This window comes from Protopterus annectens, chromosome 1.part0 (genome assembly GCF_019279795.1).
Source record: "Protopterus annectens isolate FY-2018-M chromosome 1.part0, PAN1.0, whole genome shotgun sequence".
In the NCBI taxonomy this organism is placed as follows: Eukaryota; Metazoa; Chordata; order Ceratodontiformes; family Protopteridae; genus Protopterus; species Protopterus annectens.
In genome coordinates, this window is record NC_056725.1 from 1,347,458,626 (window position 1) to 1,347,479,717 (window position 21,092).

General features: G+C 40.5%; 1 protein-coding gene across 2 annotated transcripts in view; it reads right to left on the bottom strand.

The window, feature by feature from the left end:
* Positions 1-21,092, bottom strand: part of CDC40 (cell division cycle 40) — a 1,050,785-nt gene that overhangs the window by 550,741 nt on the left and 478,952 nt on the right. For both annotated transcript variants that reach the window (XM_044066713.1, XR_006364212.1), the window contains exons 7-8: positions 11,364-11,503; positions 2,280-2,354 (exon numbers count right to left, since the gene is read on the bottom strand). In XM_044066713.1, coding sequence (XP_043922648.1) covers positions 2,280-2,354; positions 11,364-11,503 — 215 coding nt within the window. The remainder of the gene's footprint in view (positions 1-2,279; positions 2,355-11,363; positions 11,504-21,092) is intronic.

Here is a 21,092-nt window from a genome sequence, read left to right on the forward strand (position 1 = left end):
AATGTGGAATGAAGAACATCATTGAGTGTCCTTGTGTGGAAGAATTTGTGTTACATCCATACACATTAGTTTTTTTTCATAGTCTGACATATCGTATAGTACTACTACTAATTTCTATTCACTGACTTTTACCATTTTCCAAACAACTACATACAAGCAAAGATAAAAAAAAAACAGAAAACAAGCTGCTCCCCAATGGGTTACATCTGCTCAGTTTGGGAAGTCTGAAGGCCTAGAGCAATGCTTGAGAAACAAACACCGATGCAAACTTACAGTGCAGCAAGAAAGAAGTACAGTTGTGTTAGGAACTTAGCATAAAGGTAGATATTCAAGCAGACTTCACTGTTGCAGTCCTTACTTTTGGGATTCCTACCTGCAGGTAGCCTAACTGGCCCAACCTCTAGAGCTTACCTTCCCCCAGAGATTTGGCTGAGGGTCTCACATCAGGACATACGAGACACTGGTGGTACAACAGGTTCATCTATCAGTGCTACTTTCAGATATTTCTTGCAATGCAATAGAGTGTACTGTATGTTCTATGGCACTGCTAGTCCATCTGCAGGTGTACCTTTAGGAGCTAGATAAGTATTCCATAGGGGACTTTTTCTTATTATGTTCTTGTTATTGTTGGTACAGCTAATGTATAATTCAGAACCAGACATAGAAACTGAAGAAATATTTGCTGCATTGTGTGTGGGATGCAGATTCCCCACAAATACTTCTACAATCTCTGCATGTTCTAACTCAACCCAGAGCATGATGCAGATTCCTGTTCATACTGTACCAGTTTCACCAAGAGCACAACCTGGAAAAGACTTTTAGCCAAAACAGGGGCATATGCCCGGTTTCCTGCTGCCAGAAAGGAACCTCCCACAAAAAAGACACTTCAACAAGAGACATGGGGAGAAGAATTGGAAGACTGAGGATGTAGTGATGGACAGCTCTGGTTTTCATAGGTCTGGCCACTTCAAGGAAAGTGCTTTTGCAGCCCCCATGCTCAGTGTCTGTTGCAGTCAAGACCTATGGTAGGAGAGCTTTTCAGGCTACCACACCTTCAATGTCTCATGTCCTGCTAGACCAAAATCTGTGCCACACAGTCTGAGGCAGAAGTCCCTTCAGTTTCAGAGGCTTGTATTCTTATCTCCATCATGCAACAGTAAATGCTACAATAAACATCCACAAATGGTATAGAAAGATGCACCCTTTACAACAGGAATTTGCAGACATCCAAGGAAAGTTGGAGACAGCCTCAGGCAGAGTAGCTGATGGCAAGCTCCAATGTCTCCAGTGCCTTTCAATAAGGTTGAGTACTAGCTAGGTCTTCAGCCCTTACCGGTTTAAAGGCAGACACATGATTTACAGGGTTTGCTGAACTGACTGGACACAACACTTACCTTGAAGAGGATTTCATGCAGCTTTTTTGAACTTATGTCATGTTTGTCCATGTATAATACTGACTACAGAACTGGTTTCACATAATTTTGGACACAATTAGGTGATCAAAAAACTTGTAAACTCTGCAGTTCTAAACCATTTAATCAGACGTGTCTGAGCTGCCTCTGAAAAGAGGTTTGCTTGCTAAGTGAGGTTACCCATTTACATAAATGGACTAATTTATCCTCAATTTTGAGAGCGAGAATCACATATTTTGTTGTTCTAATAAGCACACACTAAGCCTGTACCAAGAACAACTGGCCTGCACAGTCTGTTTTATGTACTCTCACCTCTCTCTCTTACAGTTTCCAAAGATGAAAATATTCATCTGAGGAATCACTGAATGAAACCAGTTTCATTAGTTAAGTAAATGCTTACTTTCATTTAAGAAGGCTGTTATTCTTCCATTTAGTTACATTTTTAATGAAACCCAACTTCTTCCTATACAAAGAAGAGCACAGAGCAGAAACGTGACTTAGCTATCTCAATGGCAGCAGCACAATATACCTTGGGTCTTACAGATGCACAAGATCCTCATAGCAGTTAGCCTCAGTAAGGTATGCATAGACCCGTAGGAAAAGTTGGCTGAAGGCAACTAAAGGACTGTACAGCAAATGTGGATATCAAGGCTAAAGACTTAAACAGAGCCAAAATAACCTGGAAAATTGTTATGAAACTATTTTTTTTTTAGGAAGAAAAAAAAAAGACAAAAAAATAATTCACACTACAATTGGGTACACATTATAATGACACAGCTAACTGTAATGGTCACACTACAATTCCTGACAATGACATTTCCACAATTTTCAAAATAAATGATTATGGCATCAACATAATAAACTCACCTTAATTTTGCAGTCCATTGAGCAAGACAGTAATAGGTGGCCAGACAGTGGAAATAACCTGATAGCACTGACACCCTACAAATTAAACAGAATAAAAAGTCAAGCACAACACAAATGTAAACAGACACTTTTGAAAGTAAGTATAATGATGTAACCCCCTGTAACAGCAGATCTCTGTCATTATCTTCTGGTGCAGACCACAGTCGTTGTACATATGATCACCATCACCACAAAAAAAAAAAAACACACAAGCAGAACAAAGGGATTGTCAGCTGTCACAAAACTCTTCCAGATGTCAACCTAGTCAGTAACAGTGAAATGTCCAGCAAATACACTGAGTCTCTTGTGAGGTGAAAAGAACAAATCACCAGAAGATTCAAATACCTCTGCATACAGAAGAAGGGAGCGAGCAGAACTTAAAGTACCATATAAAGTAAGTATAATGATGTAACCCCCTGTAACAGCAGATCTCTGTCATTATCTTCTGGTGCAGACCACAGTCGTTGTACATATGATCACCATCACCACAAAAAAAAAAAAACACACAAGCAGAACAAAGGGATTGTCAGCTGTCACAAAACTCTTCCAGATGTCAACCTAGTCAGTAACAGTGAAATGTCCAGCAAATACACTGAGTCTCTTGTGAGGTGAAAAGAACAAATCACCAGAAGATTCAAATACCTCTGCATACAGAAGAAGGGAGCGAGCAGAACTTAAAGTACCATTAAACGACAAAAGAATACAAGAACTGTAACAACCAGAATTTATTACTTTTTTCATCAAGATTTACATATTCACCTGGCAACTCAGACTTCCAAATCTTCAGTCCAACAATTCAATTACATTCAGCTCAGACTTCAACTTCCAAGGACTATCAAACTCACAGATAAGACATTTTTAAAGTCAAAGAATTTCAATTAACCAAATCGTAAAATGTTTGAATTAAACAAATACTTCCAGTTTACCTCACTAATTAACTCTACGGGCTCAAGGTATGACATTTCAGTATCAGAGTGTTGCCTTTGCATAAAATATAATGCAAGTCCCTACAACCCTTAATACTGCATTTACACTGCTCCAAGACTGTTGCTTTCAGTCAGCAGAATTCTAATGTCTGTCCAAGAAGTGCACGGCTACTGTAACACTGAGAACATTTCTCTTTAATATTCTCAGCATCCTCCTATCTAGCTTTAACATTTCTTTTTGTTTTGTAACTGGTGGTTCCTGCGAGATCTAGGAAACTTAAGTGCTGTCTGGACAACAGAATGAATGTGACCTTTTTGTAGGATCCTGGAAGTCTAAAATATTAGGCCCTTAAAGAGGCAAAGGCAAGAGAAAGTGACCAAAACCCCCAACAAAAAGTATAGTAACACATAATAGTCAAAACAGATTGTGTGCTCTTATGTAACAGTAGCCACAAATAATAACTGTGTAAAAGGGCACTGAAACATCTGTAATTTCCTATGTCAAGTTAATGGGGAAAAGGCTAAGACATGGAAAAATTAAGAGAGTAAAGTAAAAATAAATACTTCTCTTAGCTGGGGGGAACAGTACATCAAAGCCAATGATAAAAGCTTAAACCCACAAGCTATTTAAAGCCAAAGCTTAAACACAAGAACAGATAGTAACATGTGCATTAGCATAGAACTACTCAGAATAACACAATGTCTTGGGGGGCGGGGAGCAGATGCCAATTTGCAGCAATTGCTCTATGTGGAAGCTGCAACTTTCTAGCAAAGCTGCACAAAGTTACAATTGTTAAAAATTAGTTGAAGTGACTACTGGGGAAATTGAGGTGTTTGCTTGGGTAAAAAAGGTAACAAGAAGTAAAATGATACTTTTCTGTTAAACAAAAGGAAGAAGGTCTACAAATTGGAAGTATTTATAAATAATGAAAAGAAGTACACACAGAAAGCTGCTACTGGATAACTGAGAATTTTCTGTGTATACTACGATGCTTGCATTACAGTTTCTACTATAGAATATAAATAATTTCACAAGTTTAGAAAAGAAAAAAGATGGTGCTTATTTATTTAAAGATATAAAACAAGCATATACTAATGCCGCAGGAGACATATTTAGATAATAATAAACAGCTTCCTGTTGGGTTATTCAGAAGAATATTGAAGAAAAAGGAAGGGGAAAGTAATAATCTTAATACAGAAAGGCACCCAATAAAATAAAAGAGGAAGAGGATGAACAATGAAGCTTTGTACTGGATAGGGGCTACTGGATGGGAAAAGAATTGTGATGGCTTATGTGTGCACATTCCATCAAAGACAAAATGTAATATAAATAAGGAAAATACTGAAACAGGCAATAAACATTCAGTAATGAATATGATTAATGGGAAGTGACTAGAATATGATCTGCAATAAGGAGGATGATTCAGGAAGGTGTAGAAGATAGATGGTAACTAGGGAAGGGAAATATTTAAAAACCCACACAACAATCTTTGGAATGGAGGATGTCATCCAGGACAGAGAAGGCCACAGGAAGTGTACTTAATATTCCCCAGAATATGGAAGTTGGGCTAGACTGGACAAATATTACATATCTCAGGAGTATGTGTTAATGACTGAAAAGTATGAGTCTCACCAGATTCTGATAGTGAACCATGCACCTACACCAACTACCTTGAAGGCACAAGGTGGCAAATAAATAAATGACATTGGTATTACCCTAGACATTTATAAAAAAAATAAGGCTTTTAAGGACAGTGTAATAGGAAAGCTGCAGGAAGTTTTACGGAAGATGGATACTAACACGGGGGGGGGGGAGGGTAACAGACAATTGGAAATTAAATTACAGCTCAAAAATCTAGATGAATTGAAAACTAAGTAATAGGATAGGAAAAAGAAGTTACCTAAAGAGGCTAGCTAACATATAAAGATAATACAAACCAAACATGAAAATGCAAATAAATAAGGGGAAAGAACAACTGTAAGTAGCTAAAAAGCAAATGAATGATTGCAAATATTTAGGCAACAAAAAGTTGAAAAACAAAAATTAAATTCAGCCACACAACAATCAGGAAAACAGAAAGGAAATCAGAGGGAATACTGAACATTTTGAGAAGTTATTGTGAGATTCTGTATGGGAAGCATACCTCTCAACCTGGAAAGATCAAAAATCTGGACAAGGCCATTGAAAAATAGGTACAAATCTGTACGCTGATTAACAAAACATTTGCATACATAATTAAGCAACCCCACCCACTCCAATGGAATTGTGGGATGCCAACTTTCAAACGCAAATGGAGAACAGACAACCAAAATATGGCACCAGAGTCCCCCTACAGCCATTCCAATGTCCCATTACCTGGCTATTTCACCCTGCCTACTCCAATGAAATTGTGGGATTCCAACATTCAAATGCAAACTGAAGAATAGACAACCAAAATATGGCACCAGAGTCCCCCTGCAGCCATTCCAGTGTCCCATTACCTGGCTATTTCACTTCATTTACCATAGACACTAATGTGTGCATACTGCTTTACTTCTACAATGATTATTTGGATTTTATTTTTACATTTTATAGCAATGCACAAACACTAATAGACATCTGCTAAACAAAGCAATACTGTCTCACAATGAAAACTTGGCATTAAAATTTCTCTGCCCTTGAAACAACAATGAAACCCACACCACATTCAAAGAAAATGCATCTGGCCAGTGGTGGATAAAGATTACCTTGGGGCTGTTTTCAAATCATTGGCCCCTTGCACACAAAACAAGAAACATACATGTGTTCCTTGATATACCTTCTTGACTTTATTAAATTATATTCCTTGTATAATACTGCACACTTGTTAGAGCACATTTTAAATTTATTGTTTGAACATTTTTCCAGTAGGCAATGAAACAAAATGCACGAACCAATAATGACAAAACTGCCCAATTCAGAACATTTCCTTCATAAAAGTCATTGCTTGTATAATTTTGGAAAGTTGCTAAAACAAATGTGTTATCACCATGCATTTCACTGCCAAGTCTTGAACCCAGGACCCTGTGCACTACAGTCAGAGCAACATACCACTATGCCAAATCAGCAGTTTCCTGAAAGATAGGAAGACAAACTTAAATGGCTATCATTTAGTGAATTCAGTTTTCACTTCTCACCATAGCTCTCAACCTCTTATCACAAAAAACCTGGACAAAGCCAATAATGGGGGAATACAGCCCCAAAATAGGGACAAATTTTGAATACTGATCTTATAAATGTAGACAATTGCTAGAATAAAAGGTTTTGGGTTACCATTTATTTTCCGAAGAATATGAAGTCTGAAATTCAAATGCATGCCATTATTTAGTGAATTCAATCCTTCAGTGATTTGCCACAAAAATCCTGAAAACCACAGATTTTATGAGGAACAGATCAAAAATATGAGGCATAAATTCACAAGTGGTGGTGGCTAAGGACTTTAGGCTCTTTTTACCTTGTACAAAAGGTACAGGGTTTGAACCAGAGTACCTCTAGCCACCAGGTCTATTAAATTGGGGCATTTTCACACACACACACACACACACACACACACACACACACACACACACACACACACACACACACACTGCAATATCCAGGACTTCCTGCTTGCACACACACACCAGTTCTATGCAGTCAGTCCATTCAAAATAAAAACATTTCCGTTCACTGCTCTGCATTCAAAATAAAACCATAAAACCAAGTTACCAGTTCTGTGCAGCCAGTCCATTCAAAATAAAACCAATAAATATAACATTTCCGTTCACCGCTCTGCATTCAAAATAAAACTATAAAACTAAGTTTCCTACTTCTCGACGAGTGCAGCCAGAATCCTTTCCCGCTCTCAAGTGCAGGCAGCCAGTCCATTCAAAATAAAACCTTCTCAAGTGCAGCCAGGCCATTCAAAATAAAATAAAACGAAAACCAATAAATAAAGCAGTACCCAGGTCTTCCCATTTGCAATAAAACATTTCCGTTCACCGTTCTGCAGTACCTAGGACTTCCCGCTTGCACACACACACCAGTTCTGTGCAGCCAGTCCACTCAAAATAAAACATTTCCGTTCACTGCTCTGCATTCAAAATAGGTAGCCAGTCCATTCAAAATAAAACATTCTCGAGTGCAGCCAGTCCATTCAAAATACAATAAAACCAATAAATAAAGAAGTACCCAGGACTTCCCGCTTGCAGTACATTTCATTCATCGGTCTGCAGTACCTAGAACCAGACACAGACAGACAGACAGAGACAGACAGACAGAGACAGACAGACAGACAGAGACAGACAGACAGACAGAGACAGACAGACAGACAGACAGAGACAGACAGACAGACAGACAGAGACAGACAGACAGACAGACAGAGACAGACAGACAGAGACAGACAGACAGAGACAGACAGAGACAGACAGACAGAGACAGACAGAGACAGACAGAGACAGACAGAGACAGACAGAGACAGACAGAGACAGACAGAGACAGACAGAGACAGAGACAGAGACAGACAGAGACAGACAGAGACAGACAGAGACAGACAGAGACAGACAGACAGAGACAGACAGAGACAGACAGAGACAGACAGAGACAGACAGAGACAGACAGAGACAGACAGAGACAGACAGACAGAGACAGACAGAGACAGACAGACAGACAGACAGAGACAGACACAGACAGACACAGACAGACACAGACAGACACAGACAGACACAGACAGACACAGACAGACACAGACAGACACAGACAGACACAGACAGACACACCCATACACCCATCTCAATTTTAAATCATGACTACCAAGTTTTTATGACAATAGCAGCCAAGAAACTGGCCATAACACTTTCTAGGATGAGAGATATGGACTGGTATGGATTTATCAAGCATATGTAGATAGCAATAAAACCATAATGATGCAAGAAGAAAGCTTACCACAGAACAGAGCACTGTTACTGGTCAGCTTAGATGTTGAAAAAAGAATTTGGCAGGGTCAGCTGGGACTACGAGTAAAGTAATAACAGCATTTGGTCTGCCAAACTCAAACACAGCTGGTAATGACGACCTATGATGACTCAAAGATGTATAAAAGTGGGGGGGTGCCTTATCAACAAGCTTTAACCTTAGCAGGGGTACCAGGCACTAATGCCTGCTATCCCCATTACTTTTTGCATTATATCTGGAACTTCTGCTTACATATATTAGACTCAGGGTAAAAGTGACATGGACATCAGACAAGCTAGCATTGTTTGTAGACAACACATACAGTATCTGAAAAAGCACAAGCATGGCATTCCAGTTTTATTAAGGTTACTGAAACAATTTCAGAAATGTTCTAACTATAAAATGAATTAAAGCAAGACTAAAGCAACAGCTATGAAATACAGCCCTACACTTGCATCAGTGCAGCAGTACCCATATATCATAGAATGAGATCTAGAAATATGGCTAAATAAACTCGTTAGCAGCAAAGGAAATATGAGCTGTGACTAAAAAAATATTAAGAAAAGAAGACTATGGGAAAGCACTGAAAACAGATAAAAACAGTAAGATACAAAACAATCAAAATGTTTCTGGTTCCCTAGGATTATACACACAGGACTGGGCTATTTTTAGCAGCCTGAAGACTAGGGGTGTAATCAGTAAAGAAATAAAAGTTTATATGGAAAGGAAAAACTGCAATGGTTAATTGGGGCACACTAATTTTGCCAATGGAACAAGGGAGACTAGGACTCCTAGATTTAAAGGGTAATTTTAAAGCTACTCAGTTGAGGTTTGGGTATTTACCCCAGAACAAAGAGTACACATCTAAATGGAAGACTATGATAATATTTCACGGAAAATACACCAAGACAAATAATGAGAGAGAAGCTTGGGGCATGACCAAAAGGGAAATAGGGGAGGACAAGACTGAGCTGCAGCAAAGGTAGGGTGAAACACTGTATGCTTCCTTTGCATGTCTACCATGAACTGCGACAGAAGAGGGAGAAACATGGTAGGTCAAAAAGAAAAACAAATTGGTGAATGTTAATGGCCAGACCTCCAAAATGCCCTTAATTTCTAAAGCAGCCTTGGCCCTATCAAAAGAGTACACGAAGGATAGGAGGTCACTAGCAGACCCAATGCTGGATGTGGAGCACTGGGTAGAGTGCCACAGGACGATGCAGATGGAAGAAAAAGCCGCCATCCCAGGAAAAAAAATCAAGATACTTGCTTGGAAATACCTTCATGGGTATTTTATACACCAAGAGTATTACAAAAAACATTCCTCCCAATCAGAAGGCAACTGCCAGAAATGTGACAATACAGAAATGGGGAAATGGGAACATATTTTTGGGAATTTCAGAATTGGCAGTGTTTAAAGAGGCTATACAAACATACATAGCAACTTTTAAGAGAGCATGTAGTAATGCACGGGGAAATGGTGTACTTAAAGTGGAGTGTAGACATAAAGGAACAAAGATACAGTAAGGCTTTGCCAAGTATGCTAATACTGGCAGTCAAAAAAAAAAAACTATTAGAAGATGGAAAGCAAAAAACAAACCAAACGCCTGCAGGTAGACCAATAATAATCAAGGTAGTAATTGATAGGGAACTGAGTGCTTGGTGGGAGAGTAGTTTACAAACAAATGAAACTTGGGGGACCAGCATACTCAAAACAGTACAAGAATAGAACAGTAGGAAAAGGCAAGAGGACAAATGACAGTAGAACTAGACAAAAGATCAAAGAATAAGAGTTTGCTAACATGGCAACCACTCATGGAACTGAGTTGCATAAAGAAAATTTGATACCAAAGAAGAAGAATGATAATGAGCACAGGACGCAAACTGATGAAACATATTTAGAAGCAGTACTTAAACTGTGGTCACCTGCTAAATAAGGCTGTGCCACTGCAGCAAAACATATGCTAGAGCTCATGTAATTTTTCCTTTCTCCATTACTTGAAAAGCTGAAATAAAAGTGGATAAACATGTTTGACTACACCTGAGAAAAAACAGCATATGTTGCTCGTCTGCAATCATTTCTGAGCATACTTCTTAAATTAGTAATCCTCTAGTAAAATTCCAATGCAGCCCAACATTCTGCATTAATAAACTGCATGCATGTATCTGAACTCTCCTTTTTCTCAGAATGCCTTCCAGAGATTTCACACATCTCTCAGTAAGACAAGCAAAACATTATTTAAAATTTAAAAGCCTTGTTAAACATGGAATAAATCTCAATTCTTAAGTGTTTAGAACCAAAAATGAACAAGCAATATCAATTTTAAAGTGCAATTTGTCTGCTACAATCAAAGTTCTGAATGCATTTAGAGGGAGGTATCAACCATCCTTCATCCACTGTCCAGAAGAAGAAAGTTTTCATTATTAGCTATATTTTTAATCAAACAGCAGCAAATGCTGGTCCATATGCAACAAAATTTCTATATGAAAGCTAAGGACCAGCAGCATTTGAACAGAGAGAGGAGTTAAAAAAATGAAAGACAACACTGACTTTATTTGGAAGTTTTAAGCTACCTTTGCAGGCCCACAGCCAGAATTGCTCTTCACAGGGAACTAAGGACCATTATAATTACCATCTCCAAGGAAGGTATTGCCATACATAATCCTCAGTTATAAAAAATAAGTTATATTTGAGTTACAAGGAAACCCATCTGCTCTGCAATGTACTTCAGAACATAACCTCTCAACATCATAATGCAAGAAATATGGACAAAACCAAAAATAATGGAGGACTTTAAATATTGCTTTTATACATTTAGAAAGTTGACAGAATGATGGTTTTGCATGAGTATGGATTTTCCAAAGAGTATGAAGTTTCTAACTCAAACGTCTGTCATTGTTTAGTGACTGCAATCCTCAATGATTTGCCAGAAAACAACACATTTTACAAAGAACAGAGCAAAAATATCAGGCAAAAATTTGGACATTCTATGAAAATGTGAGCAGTTGAGAGGTATTCTTCAAAAGAAAGACTAGTTTTAATTGCTGACAAAGCACTGTGCTGTATCTGTAAGCAGCCATGATTTTTTTCCAAACAAAAATATATTCATAATCATCTAATTTTGCAAAAGAAAATTAACTTCACCCACATTTCTACAAAGCCCTTACCTTAGTATGTCCAGACCACACATGGATCTGTTTTTTGGGAAGGTAACATTTCTCTGGTGGTTCTGTAGAACGCAAGTTAACCCCCACATCTTGAGGAATGTGAAGATAAGATCTGCCCTGGTAGTCGAACATGTCTTTGACTGAAATGCAAAACAGTAAATAAAGTTAAGGATGCTAGAAGGATAGGGAATAACAGAAGAGTGTAGTCACTGCAATAACTGATCTCTTAGAAGACACTCTGCTCTTTCCCCTTCCCATATTCTAATCTCAGCATAAAAGCCTTACCTCACCCAAGCTCCCATATTCAGCAGCATGCACATTCTTATCAGTGCATGCTGTGATGCCACACACTGAGTTAGGAGGGCATGCATGATCTCTGCACTCCCTAGTTAACTTCCCTCCCCATAAATAAGATTTATACATACACCTGCAAAGAAACAAAACAACAAGACTATAAATTATGCACTAACCTATCTTACAAGGGGGGGGGGGTACTGAATACCAAGTGCAAAAGGGCCTTCTCACAGATCAACTAACAAGGTAAGCACAGATATGCTTTACATCTCACTTTGAAAGCCTTGTATATTGGATCCTGGGAAGAAACCAAAACAATACCCTAAAAAACTTTCCAGGGTGGCAGGAACCAAAGGAAGCCCCAATGATAAAGGGCTTAGAAGGCAGAGTCCAGAACCAATGAAATGTCAAAGGGCACCTAACTCTCAGAATCACTATCCAAGAATTAGTGTGGAGAATGTGTGAGCCAATGGCTAAAACAGTCAAGAAACAAATGTCTGCAATGGACACATTCTTGAAACAGCCACTGAACTAGCCACATCTCTGCCTAACTAGAATTTGAAATGCACATGATGTAGTCTGGTGGCAGAAAATTATACAGTTAGCAATCCACTTGGAAAGGATTTGCTTAGCAACAGCAAAGTGAATTTAACTTAGGCTTACAAGCCAAATAACTTGCTTACTTTTATGAGCCTGTACTCAAACAAGCAGATTATTACTTGGCAATGCAAATGATCATTATGGAAAAACCTCTTTAGTGATGATTCTGTCCATAAAAATACGAGATGATTAATCTAAAATAGGCAGTTCTGAGATCACTTTCAGTGGGTACTGTCAGTCCTGAAGGATACCTCTTATTTCTGAAAGATCAGATAAGCTTTCCTACAGATAAAAGCTTGTAATTCTCAGATCCTAATGATGGAGGTAATGGCCATTAAGAAAGTACAGTTGTGTACACTTACCATAAATGTAGATGTTAGAGTGTATTCACTGTTGCAGTCATTATTACATTTGGTTAATCCTGCTGGCAGGTTGCCCTCAGTTGGCCTGAATTCCAAAGTCCTGGGTCCTGCGTCGGCTGCTGTCACCCCTTCCCTGACGTCAGGGGTATAAAAGATGCAGCAGACACCATTTTCTTTAGTTTTTCTTGCCCCAGATGTCAGGTGCCCCCTAAAAGGGTAGCCAAAATTTACACACACACATATATATATATATATATATATATATATATATATATATATATATAAATACATGCACCAATATAAACTTTACCTTCATCTACAAGCAAATACACCACATAGGTTGTATAAATCAGAGAAAGAAAGATAGGTTCCATCAGAAGAAAGGGGGATGGCGGGTGGGTAACCTGGACTGCAACAGTGAATACACTTGAGCATCTACATTTATGTTAAGTGTACACAACTGTACTATGTTCTTCATGTTTCACTGTTGCAGTCATTACAATTGGGTAGAGTCCCAAAGCTATGGATGGGAGCCTGGAGCTAAACAGCATTAGGAGCAGCTATGAGGCCCTGCAGAACTGCAGTGGCAAAGCCTGCCCTGGATTTAGAGTAGATTGGCAAATGATAGTGCTTTGTAAAGGTGTGCACTGAACTCCAAGTAGCAGCCTCTAAAATGTCCTTGGTTGGTACTCCCCTGAGAAAGGCTGGTGAAGTGGCTGCAGTTCTGGTTGAATGTGGCCTAATGCCCTTAGGCACTGGCTTGCCATGGTGTAAGTAGCAGAAACAAATGCAGTGGCCTATCCACTTTGAAACAGTCTGCTTTGAGATGGCCTTTCCTTGTGATCCTGCAGCATATGCCACTAGTAATTGCTCTGTCTTTCTGAAAACTTTGGTTCTGTCCAAGTAGAATCTAAGCTGTCTGTGTACGTCCAAAGAATGCAGAATTCTCTCCCCCTTGTTCTGTGCATTTGGATAAAAAGTTGGCAGATGAATAGTTTGGTTAAGAGCCACACTGGTCACCACCTTCGGCATAAATGTTGGGTTTGTCCTCAGAGACCCTGTCTGGATAAAACATGATAAAAGGTTCCACAGCCATGAGTGCCTGTAGCTCTGAAACTCATCTTGCAGAAGTTATTGCTAGGAGCAGACCTGTTTTCCATGATAAAACTTTATATCAGCAGTAGCAGCTGGCTCAAAAAGAGGCAGGGTGAGTTTTTCCAAGACATAGTTGAGGTCCCATGCAGGCATTGGTGATCTCCTTGGAGGCCTAAAAAAGTACTGTTTTAATAAGGGATGAGAAAATATTGGTGGTTCTGTATTGTAATGAGCCAAAATGGCAGAGGCATGAATTTTAATAGATGAAAAAGATAGGCCTTTGTCCAGCATCTCAGTTAAGTATTGCAAAATCTGAGGAATATTTGGCACAGCTGTATCAGTTCCTTTTGACTGGTTCCAAGCACAGAATCTCTTCCATTTTCCAGCATAAGATTTTCTAGTACTAGGCCTTCTGGCCTCCAAAATGACATCCATCACAGCATTACTGAGAGGTGTGTTTTGTATGACTACATTATCTGCCATGCTGCCAGGTTTAAAATCCTGAGTTGGCTGTGCAGGATCTGACTGTTTTGCTGGGACAGTAGATGAGGTATTTGAGGTAAGGTCCAAGCTGGGCATCGAGAGAAGTTCTTTAGGATAGGAAATCTGTACTGGCGGGGCCAGTCTGGGGCAATAAGCATCATTTTTGGCTTCTCCTATCTGACCTTTAGGAGTACCTTGGGGAGGAGAGGCAGTGGGGGAAAGGCATATACTGATAGGTTTTTCCAGCTGAAAGATAGGGCGTCCACTTTCCATGCTAAGTCCTTATGCAGAATCTTTTTAGTTGGTAGTTGTGAGGGGAGGCAAATAGATCTATGTCCAGGCATTCCCATTTCCTTGTTATCATGCTGAAGACTTGTGGATCCAGCTGCCACTCGTGGGGATCCATGAGGTTTCTGCTTAGTCTGCCAGAGTATTTTTCCTTCCTGGCAGGAATTGTGCCCGCAGATGTACTTGGTAAGTTAATGCCGTGTCCCACAAAGTCATGGCTAGTCTGCAAAGGGGGTAAGAATGTGTGCCCCCCTGCTTGTTTATATACCACATGACTGTGGTGTTTCTTTATCAGTAGTTGTCCCAGATGAAGTAGGTCCTTGAAGGCCGTCAGGGCATTCTGAACAGCTAGCATCTCTTTTTGATTGATATGAAGATGCATTTGGGTTGAGGACCATGTGCCCTGAATGCATCTACCTGCCATGTGGGCCCCCCCGGGCATAATCTAATGCATCCGTTGTTAGTGTCTGCCTGGCTGGGGGTAATGTGAATGGCTGTCCCTTGTTTTGGTGACAAGCCTTTGCCCACCATAGAAACTCCTGTTGCAGGCAGGGAATGAGAGTAATCATGGTTTCCAGGCTGCGGCAATGTTAAGTCCAAACGCTTTTTAGGTACCATTGAAGCTTCCTCATATGCAGTCTTGCATATGGAATTAGTAGGATGCAGGATGCCATGAAGCCCAAAGCCTGCAGACTTTTTCTTGCAGATAACTGGGCCTTTGTTGCCAACATTTTGAAATAGGTAGTCAGTTGCCTTTGTTTGTCTGGCGTGAGATAAGCCATCTGGGCAGTTGCATTTAAGCTTGCACCCAGGAATATTATCTCTTGAGAGGGTACTAGTTTTGATTTCTTTTCGTTGACTGTGTACCCTAAGCATGTTAGAAGTCTTTTCACAAACGCAGATGCTGTAGAAGAATGTCCTTGTTCTCTGCTTGAATTAGACAATCGTCCAAGTAAGGATATATTTGTATTCCTCTGTCTGCAGAATGCAATTACTGGTGTCAGGCACTTTGTAAAGACCCTGGGCACAGTAGATAAGCCAAAGGGCAGTGCACAGAATTGGTAATGCATTGAGCCAGCCTTGAATCTGAGGTATCTTCTGCAAGATTGTCTGATTGGGACATGCAGGTATGCCTCTTTTAGGTCTAGAGTCACCAACCAAGCATTCTTGCCCAGCATGGGCAGAAGCTGCTGCAAAGTCATCATCTTGAATTTTGGTATATCCAGGAATGTGTTCAGAATAGATAGGTCCCAGTATTGGTCTCCAGGCCTTGTCCTTTCTGGGTACCAAGAACAGTCTTGAGTAAAATCCTTGTCCCTGCTCTTGCTCTGGTACTTGCTGAATGGCCCCCATGTCCATGAGGGATGAGACTTGTATTTGTGCCTCTGCCCATTGATTTTTTGGCAGATATGGCCAGCCGTTTGCCTTTGGCAGGGTATGGAAATGGAACTTGTACCCTTGTGACAATATTTAGAACCCACTTGTCCTGGGTTATAATGTGCCAGTTTTGAGAAAAAAAGTGCTAATTTTCCCCCTAAGAGTGCTGCCAGGAGATAAGTCCTTGGTGCAGGCAGGGGGAAGTCATTGGGACTGTTTCCTGTATGGTTGTGATTTGTCTTCTCCAACTTTGGAGGTAGAAGCACCCCATTGCTTTGACCTGTATGAACCATGCGCCTGGGATCTGCTTCTAGGGCATCTGGATCTTCCCCTTTGAAGTCTGTCTGACACAGGGAAGGACCAATTCTTTGTAGGCCAGTGTCTACTAACCCTAGGTGGCTGTACTTGTAAAAAATCTTTGACAGTTTGCATAGATTTAGCTTTGTCCTCCATTTTCTTTAACACCTCCTCCGCCTTAACACCAAACAAAGTATCATGCTGTAAAGGTGCATCTAATAATTTTACTTTGACATGATCAGTCAGATTTTATTCCTTTAACCAAGCATGCCTCCTAATTACAGAACCCGTAACTGCGGCCCTGCAGGAGACCTCCAAAGAATCAAAACCACATTGCAAAGTATGCTGTTCAACTGCATGCAATAAATCCTGCATTTCCTTGTTTTCTGCACATTCAGAGTTTAATAACATTTTCTGTTTAAGCAATGCCATGACATGTTGCTGATATTTGAGCATATGAAACTGACAGTTTAAGGCCCTTATAGCCAAGGTAGCAGATGTGTAAACCTTTTTCCCCATCTATCCAGTGCCCTAGAATCTCTGTCAGAGGGGGTAGGGTTTTTTTGCAGCGGAAGCCTCAACTCCTTTGGGACCCTGTGAAATAGTTTCTGGGTCTGCAGCAGGGTTTTTAAAAAGGAATTTATAGGAGTCAGGAACCCTGTAATATCTGTCAGGCTTAACAGGAGCTGGAGGTAAGAAGTCAGGGGGAAGACTAGACTCCGAAAACCCATCATCTACAATATCTCACACAAGTGGAATGGTTAGTGGCCTGTGTTCAGGTAGTAAAAAGGAAATCCCTGAGCCTCTTTTTAGATTCTGAAAAATCTTGGCTCTCCCAGTGGAAATGCTCCCTCATGGTATGCAAGGTTTCCCCAAAAGAATAGTCCTCTGGAGGAGAAGCTGAAGGTATAGATTCTTCAGCATCAGAATCCTCATAGGGGGGAAGAGAATATTCCTGATCAGAAGAGTAATCAGAAGAAATAGAAACTTGATCTGAAGATTCATAGTCAGTCTCTTGCCTAGGCCTCTTATCAGGAGGGGGATGGGAACCCCTGATCAAGGTAATTAAGACTTCAGCCATTTTGAGCATCTGCTTTTTGGGCATAGAGGCCTATCCACATGGCTCTTGTGTTTGTTTCTTTGCTTTAGAAGGTGCTTTAGTCTTTGCCTTTGAAGCTGAGGTTGTTTTAATGTACAGATGTTTAGGTCTGAATACCTCCTCAGAAGCCTGTTCAGCGGCTCTGGACCCATCTGAAGGAATAGTATCCAAGGCTCTAATACCTTGAGTCTCCAGCGGCATGGCCGACTCCACGTGGGAGTCGGTAGCAGCCTGCGACTCTAAAGTAGTGGGTGTCAGGGGCTGCGAAAGCACCTCACTGAGAACCGGCAAACCAGTGACTGGCTTAGAAGCTTTGTCGTCGGTTTTGGGCTTCAGTTGTCTATCTCTCTCATTTTCTTTGCGTTTTTTGTGAACTCCGGTAGTCGGATGGCTATCCGATGACATTTTTGGATAATTAAACTAGTCCAAAATAGTTTAAAGCAAAATCATACCAACGCTTAATAGTGCGTTGGTTAAATCTAGCACAAAACCGACAACCAGAAACATTGTGATCAGGGCCTAGGCAAGGAATACAGTAAGAATGAAAGTCCTTATGAGGCATTTGCTTTCCACAAGAAATACAATTATTTACTTTTTCTGACATCGGTCTGCAGCAAGAAAAAAGTTTCCCCAACGGGGTACTTAGCTTTACTGAAGACTTCGGATCTGAAACTCGAACACGAAAATTTCATTAGTTGGCTGACCGGCACTTGCAAACTGCTTCTGTTTCGGGTACCGCGCGGCAAGAAAGACTAAAGAAAATGGCGTCGGCCGCATCTTTTATACCCCTGATGACCTGACGTCAGGGAAGGGGCGACAGCAGCCGATGCAGGACCCAGGACTTTGGAATTCAGGCCAACTGAGGGCAACCTGCCAGCAGGATACCCAAATGTAATGACTGCAACAGTGAAACATGAAGATCATCAGCATCTTCCAAGGCATGGGACTTCAAACCTGCCAATCACAAAGTTCCATATCCAAGCAGAAGGCTTCTTCAAATGCAGATAAGTATATACAACCCACTATACAACCTAGTGCTGGGCCATACTTCTGCCATATATAAGGCTGGAATTGTACTGACGTGGGCTACCAGCTACAAGTTTGAGCAGAGATACCAGTTGACTAAAGGCTTCTAAGCTTCCCAAAACCCATAAGTTGCCATTTTTTGCTTACTTATACTACACTTTTTATTGCCTGCCGCCTACTTTAATACTGTGTTATAGACTGTGTACTAAAGTGCACAGTTGTACTGCAATGTCTGCCTTACTGCACCTGTTAGATTGTATTTTATTGCTGTTTTCACAGTTTGCCTAGGTCTTTTTGCTGTTTTCACTGTTTGTTAAATATTTGCTGGTACTTTTCACTGTTGCAAAGTAATCTGTTCTGCTGCTTCTGGTTTTTCCTGCCAGTGTTAAAGTAAATGATTTGTTAGCTGTTTTAAACATTCTTTAGAGTCTCCTTGCTGTTTTTTTGCTGTTTAAAACTTTTTTAGTGTCTTACTGGGATTTTTCTGCTGTGTTAACATTCTCTAGTGGGTCCTGCTGAAACTGGGGTAGCTAGTAGCTGTAGCATAGTCCACATACAGGTTTGCTGCATGTGGGTCTGTTTGAAGTGGCTGTTTGTTCTGACCACATTTTTCAGGCCATCTTTGATTGGAAAGGGCCCTTATGCACTCTAGCAAAAGAAGTGTGCTGATTGGAACCTGTCTGGTAAAGGGTGCTTGGTCTAAGGCTTGGAGTAAGCATCCTCATTGGTCCTTTTGAAACATTTTAAAGTTTTTTTTTCAAGTTTTTAGCTTCTGGTATTTAAGAGCTGCATTCGAGTAGGTTTCTGCTTGTTTGCATGTCGTGCAATTGTGCACCATAGTTGGACAGATATATTGAACAACTTCGCTCTTTACAGCTGTAGCATATTAGTGTAGCCCTCATCCTTTGTACTTTTGCTGGTCAAAGAAATACTGCTAGTGAGATGTAACCTATTAAACCACCAGAAAAAAACACTGGCAGAAATATCCATTCACTGACTGAGCTCCATCTTGATCGGTCCTGAAAAGCTCCCCTCTCCTTTGTGATAACAGTTCTTCAACCTAGCATTATGGACAGTTGGACTATCCTTGTTTCTCCTGCCAACCTTGTTGACTTTGATCTCTTGAGGCACTGTAGCAACTGTCTCATATGTACACTGACAAGCTCATGTACACTGATCCTACTAATAACTCACTCTAGTACAGAGTGATACTGTTTGCTTTTTTGATCTAGTACAGAGTGTGAGAGATGCATCTACACCAAGAATCTTGAAGCCATGCTCTCTCACACACGAAACAATAACATGAAGAGGTTGTCAACTAATCCACCGCTACTCATGCACATAGTACCACTATACTCAATACACACAGTATGCACCAAACACAAAAATCAACATATGCAGAGGTTCTTTCAAAAAATTTACCAAAACACCAGAGATCTCCAAAGCACAAGACCGCTACAACTAACACAGTTCCCACAGCAACCATGACAAAGTAACACCAGTGTCTCACCTATAATGCCCATAAGGCATAACACTCAAACACATTTTCTTGTCATTGGAGACCCCATAGTGAGACACACGGATAACCCACTCACCAGGTTAGACAAGGAGGAAGTCATGGTCAGCGGCCTGTCCAGTGCCAGGATTTGTTAGATCATGCATTGGATCAGGTCTCAGCAACACGTGCCACTATGACTCTGTCATAGTACATGCTGGAGTGAACATGAGATGTACCTCACTGGAATATATGAAGAGAAACATGATTCAGCTCTCTGAGTACATGTCCCAGGCAGGTATGTCCCTAGCCTTGAGCAGCATACTACCCTCACCTAGAATGATGTCACAGTATAAACAAAAAAATGATTGATTTCAATTAACTGGCTCAGTTTTTGGTGTCATTCAAGGGGGATCCAGTTCCCGTCAGCCTGTGAAGCCATGGTCGACAAACCTTGCTGTTTTGCCAGAGATGGTTTGCACCTGGCACAACTAGGCTTTTGGCTGTTGGCAAAGGCTCTTGCCTCCCCCATAGTGCCGTTTCTTTAGGTAAGGTCTCGAAAACAAACTTACCGATGTTAAATCTGCCAATCATAACAAAATAAGGGTCATGTTACTAAATGCTAGGAGATTGAACAAATAAAAAATACACAACCTGGAAATACTTCTATTACTGGAAGATGTAGATATTTGTGTAGCCAGAGAAACCTGGTTCAAGGCCTCAGACAGTATTGTGGCCTTGCAAGGCTACAATGCCTTCCACATCTTCAAACCACAAAACAAATGTGCGAGAACCAAAGGAAGTAGTGTTTCGACCTATATTTGAGATAAATTCACCTCTCGTCTGGTTAAACTGCACAACTCCATGGAGTTGCTCCAAGTACAGGTTACTGTGGGTGAAACCCCCATTCAAGTCATAGCCACTTATAAATCCCCCTCCATGGGTCATGATGCTCATGAAGCCTACTTGACAAAATTGGAAGCCAATCCAAATATCCCTGAACACTGGTTATGCGGGATTTCAATTATCCCACCATCAATTGGGAAACCTACGCTAGCCCTAACTTGCTAGCGGAAATGTTCCTTGACTTTGTTAATTCGCATGCCCTAGAAGAAATTGTTCTTTCCTCCAAGAGAAACAAACATACTAGATCTGGTCCTCACTAACATGTCAAACAGATGCACTGCCACAACTGTCAGACCCTCACTAGTTAAATCTGACTCACAATTCAATCACATTCAAGATGGCACTAACACCAGAACTCAAAAGGGTGAAATCAGACTAAAAAACTTCACCAAGGCAAACCATACCCT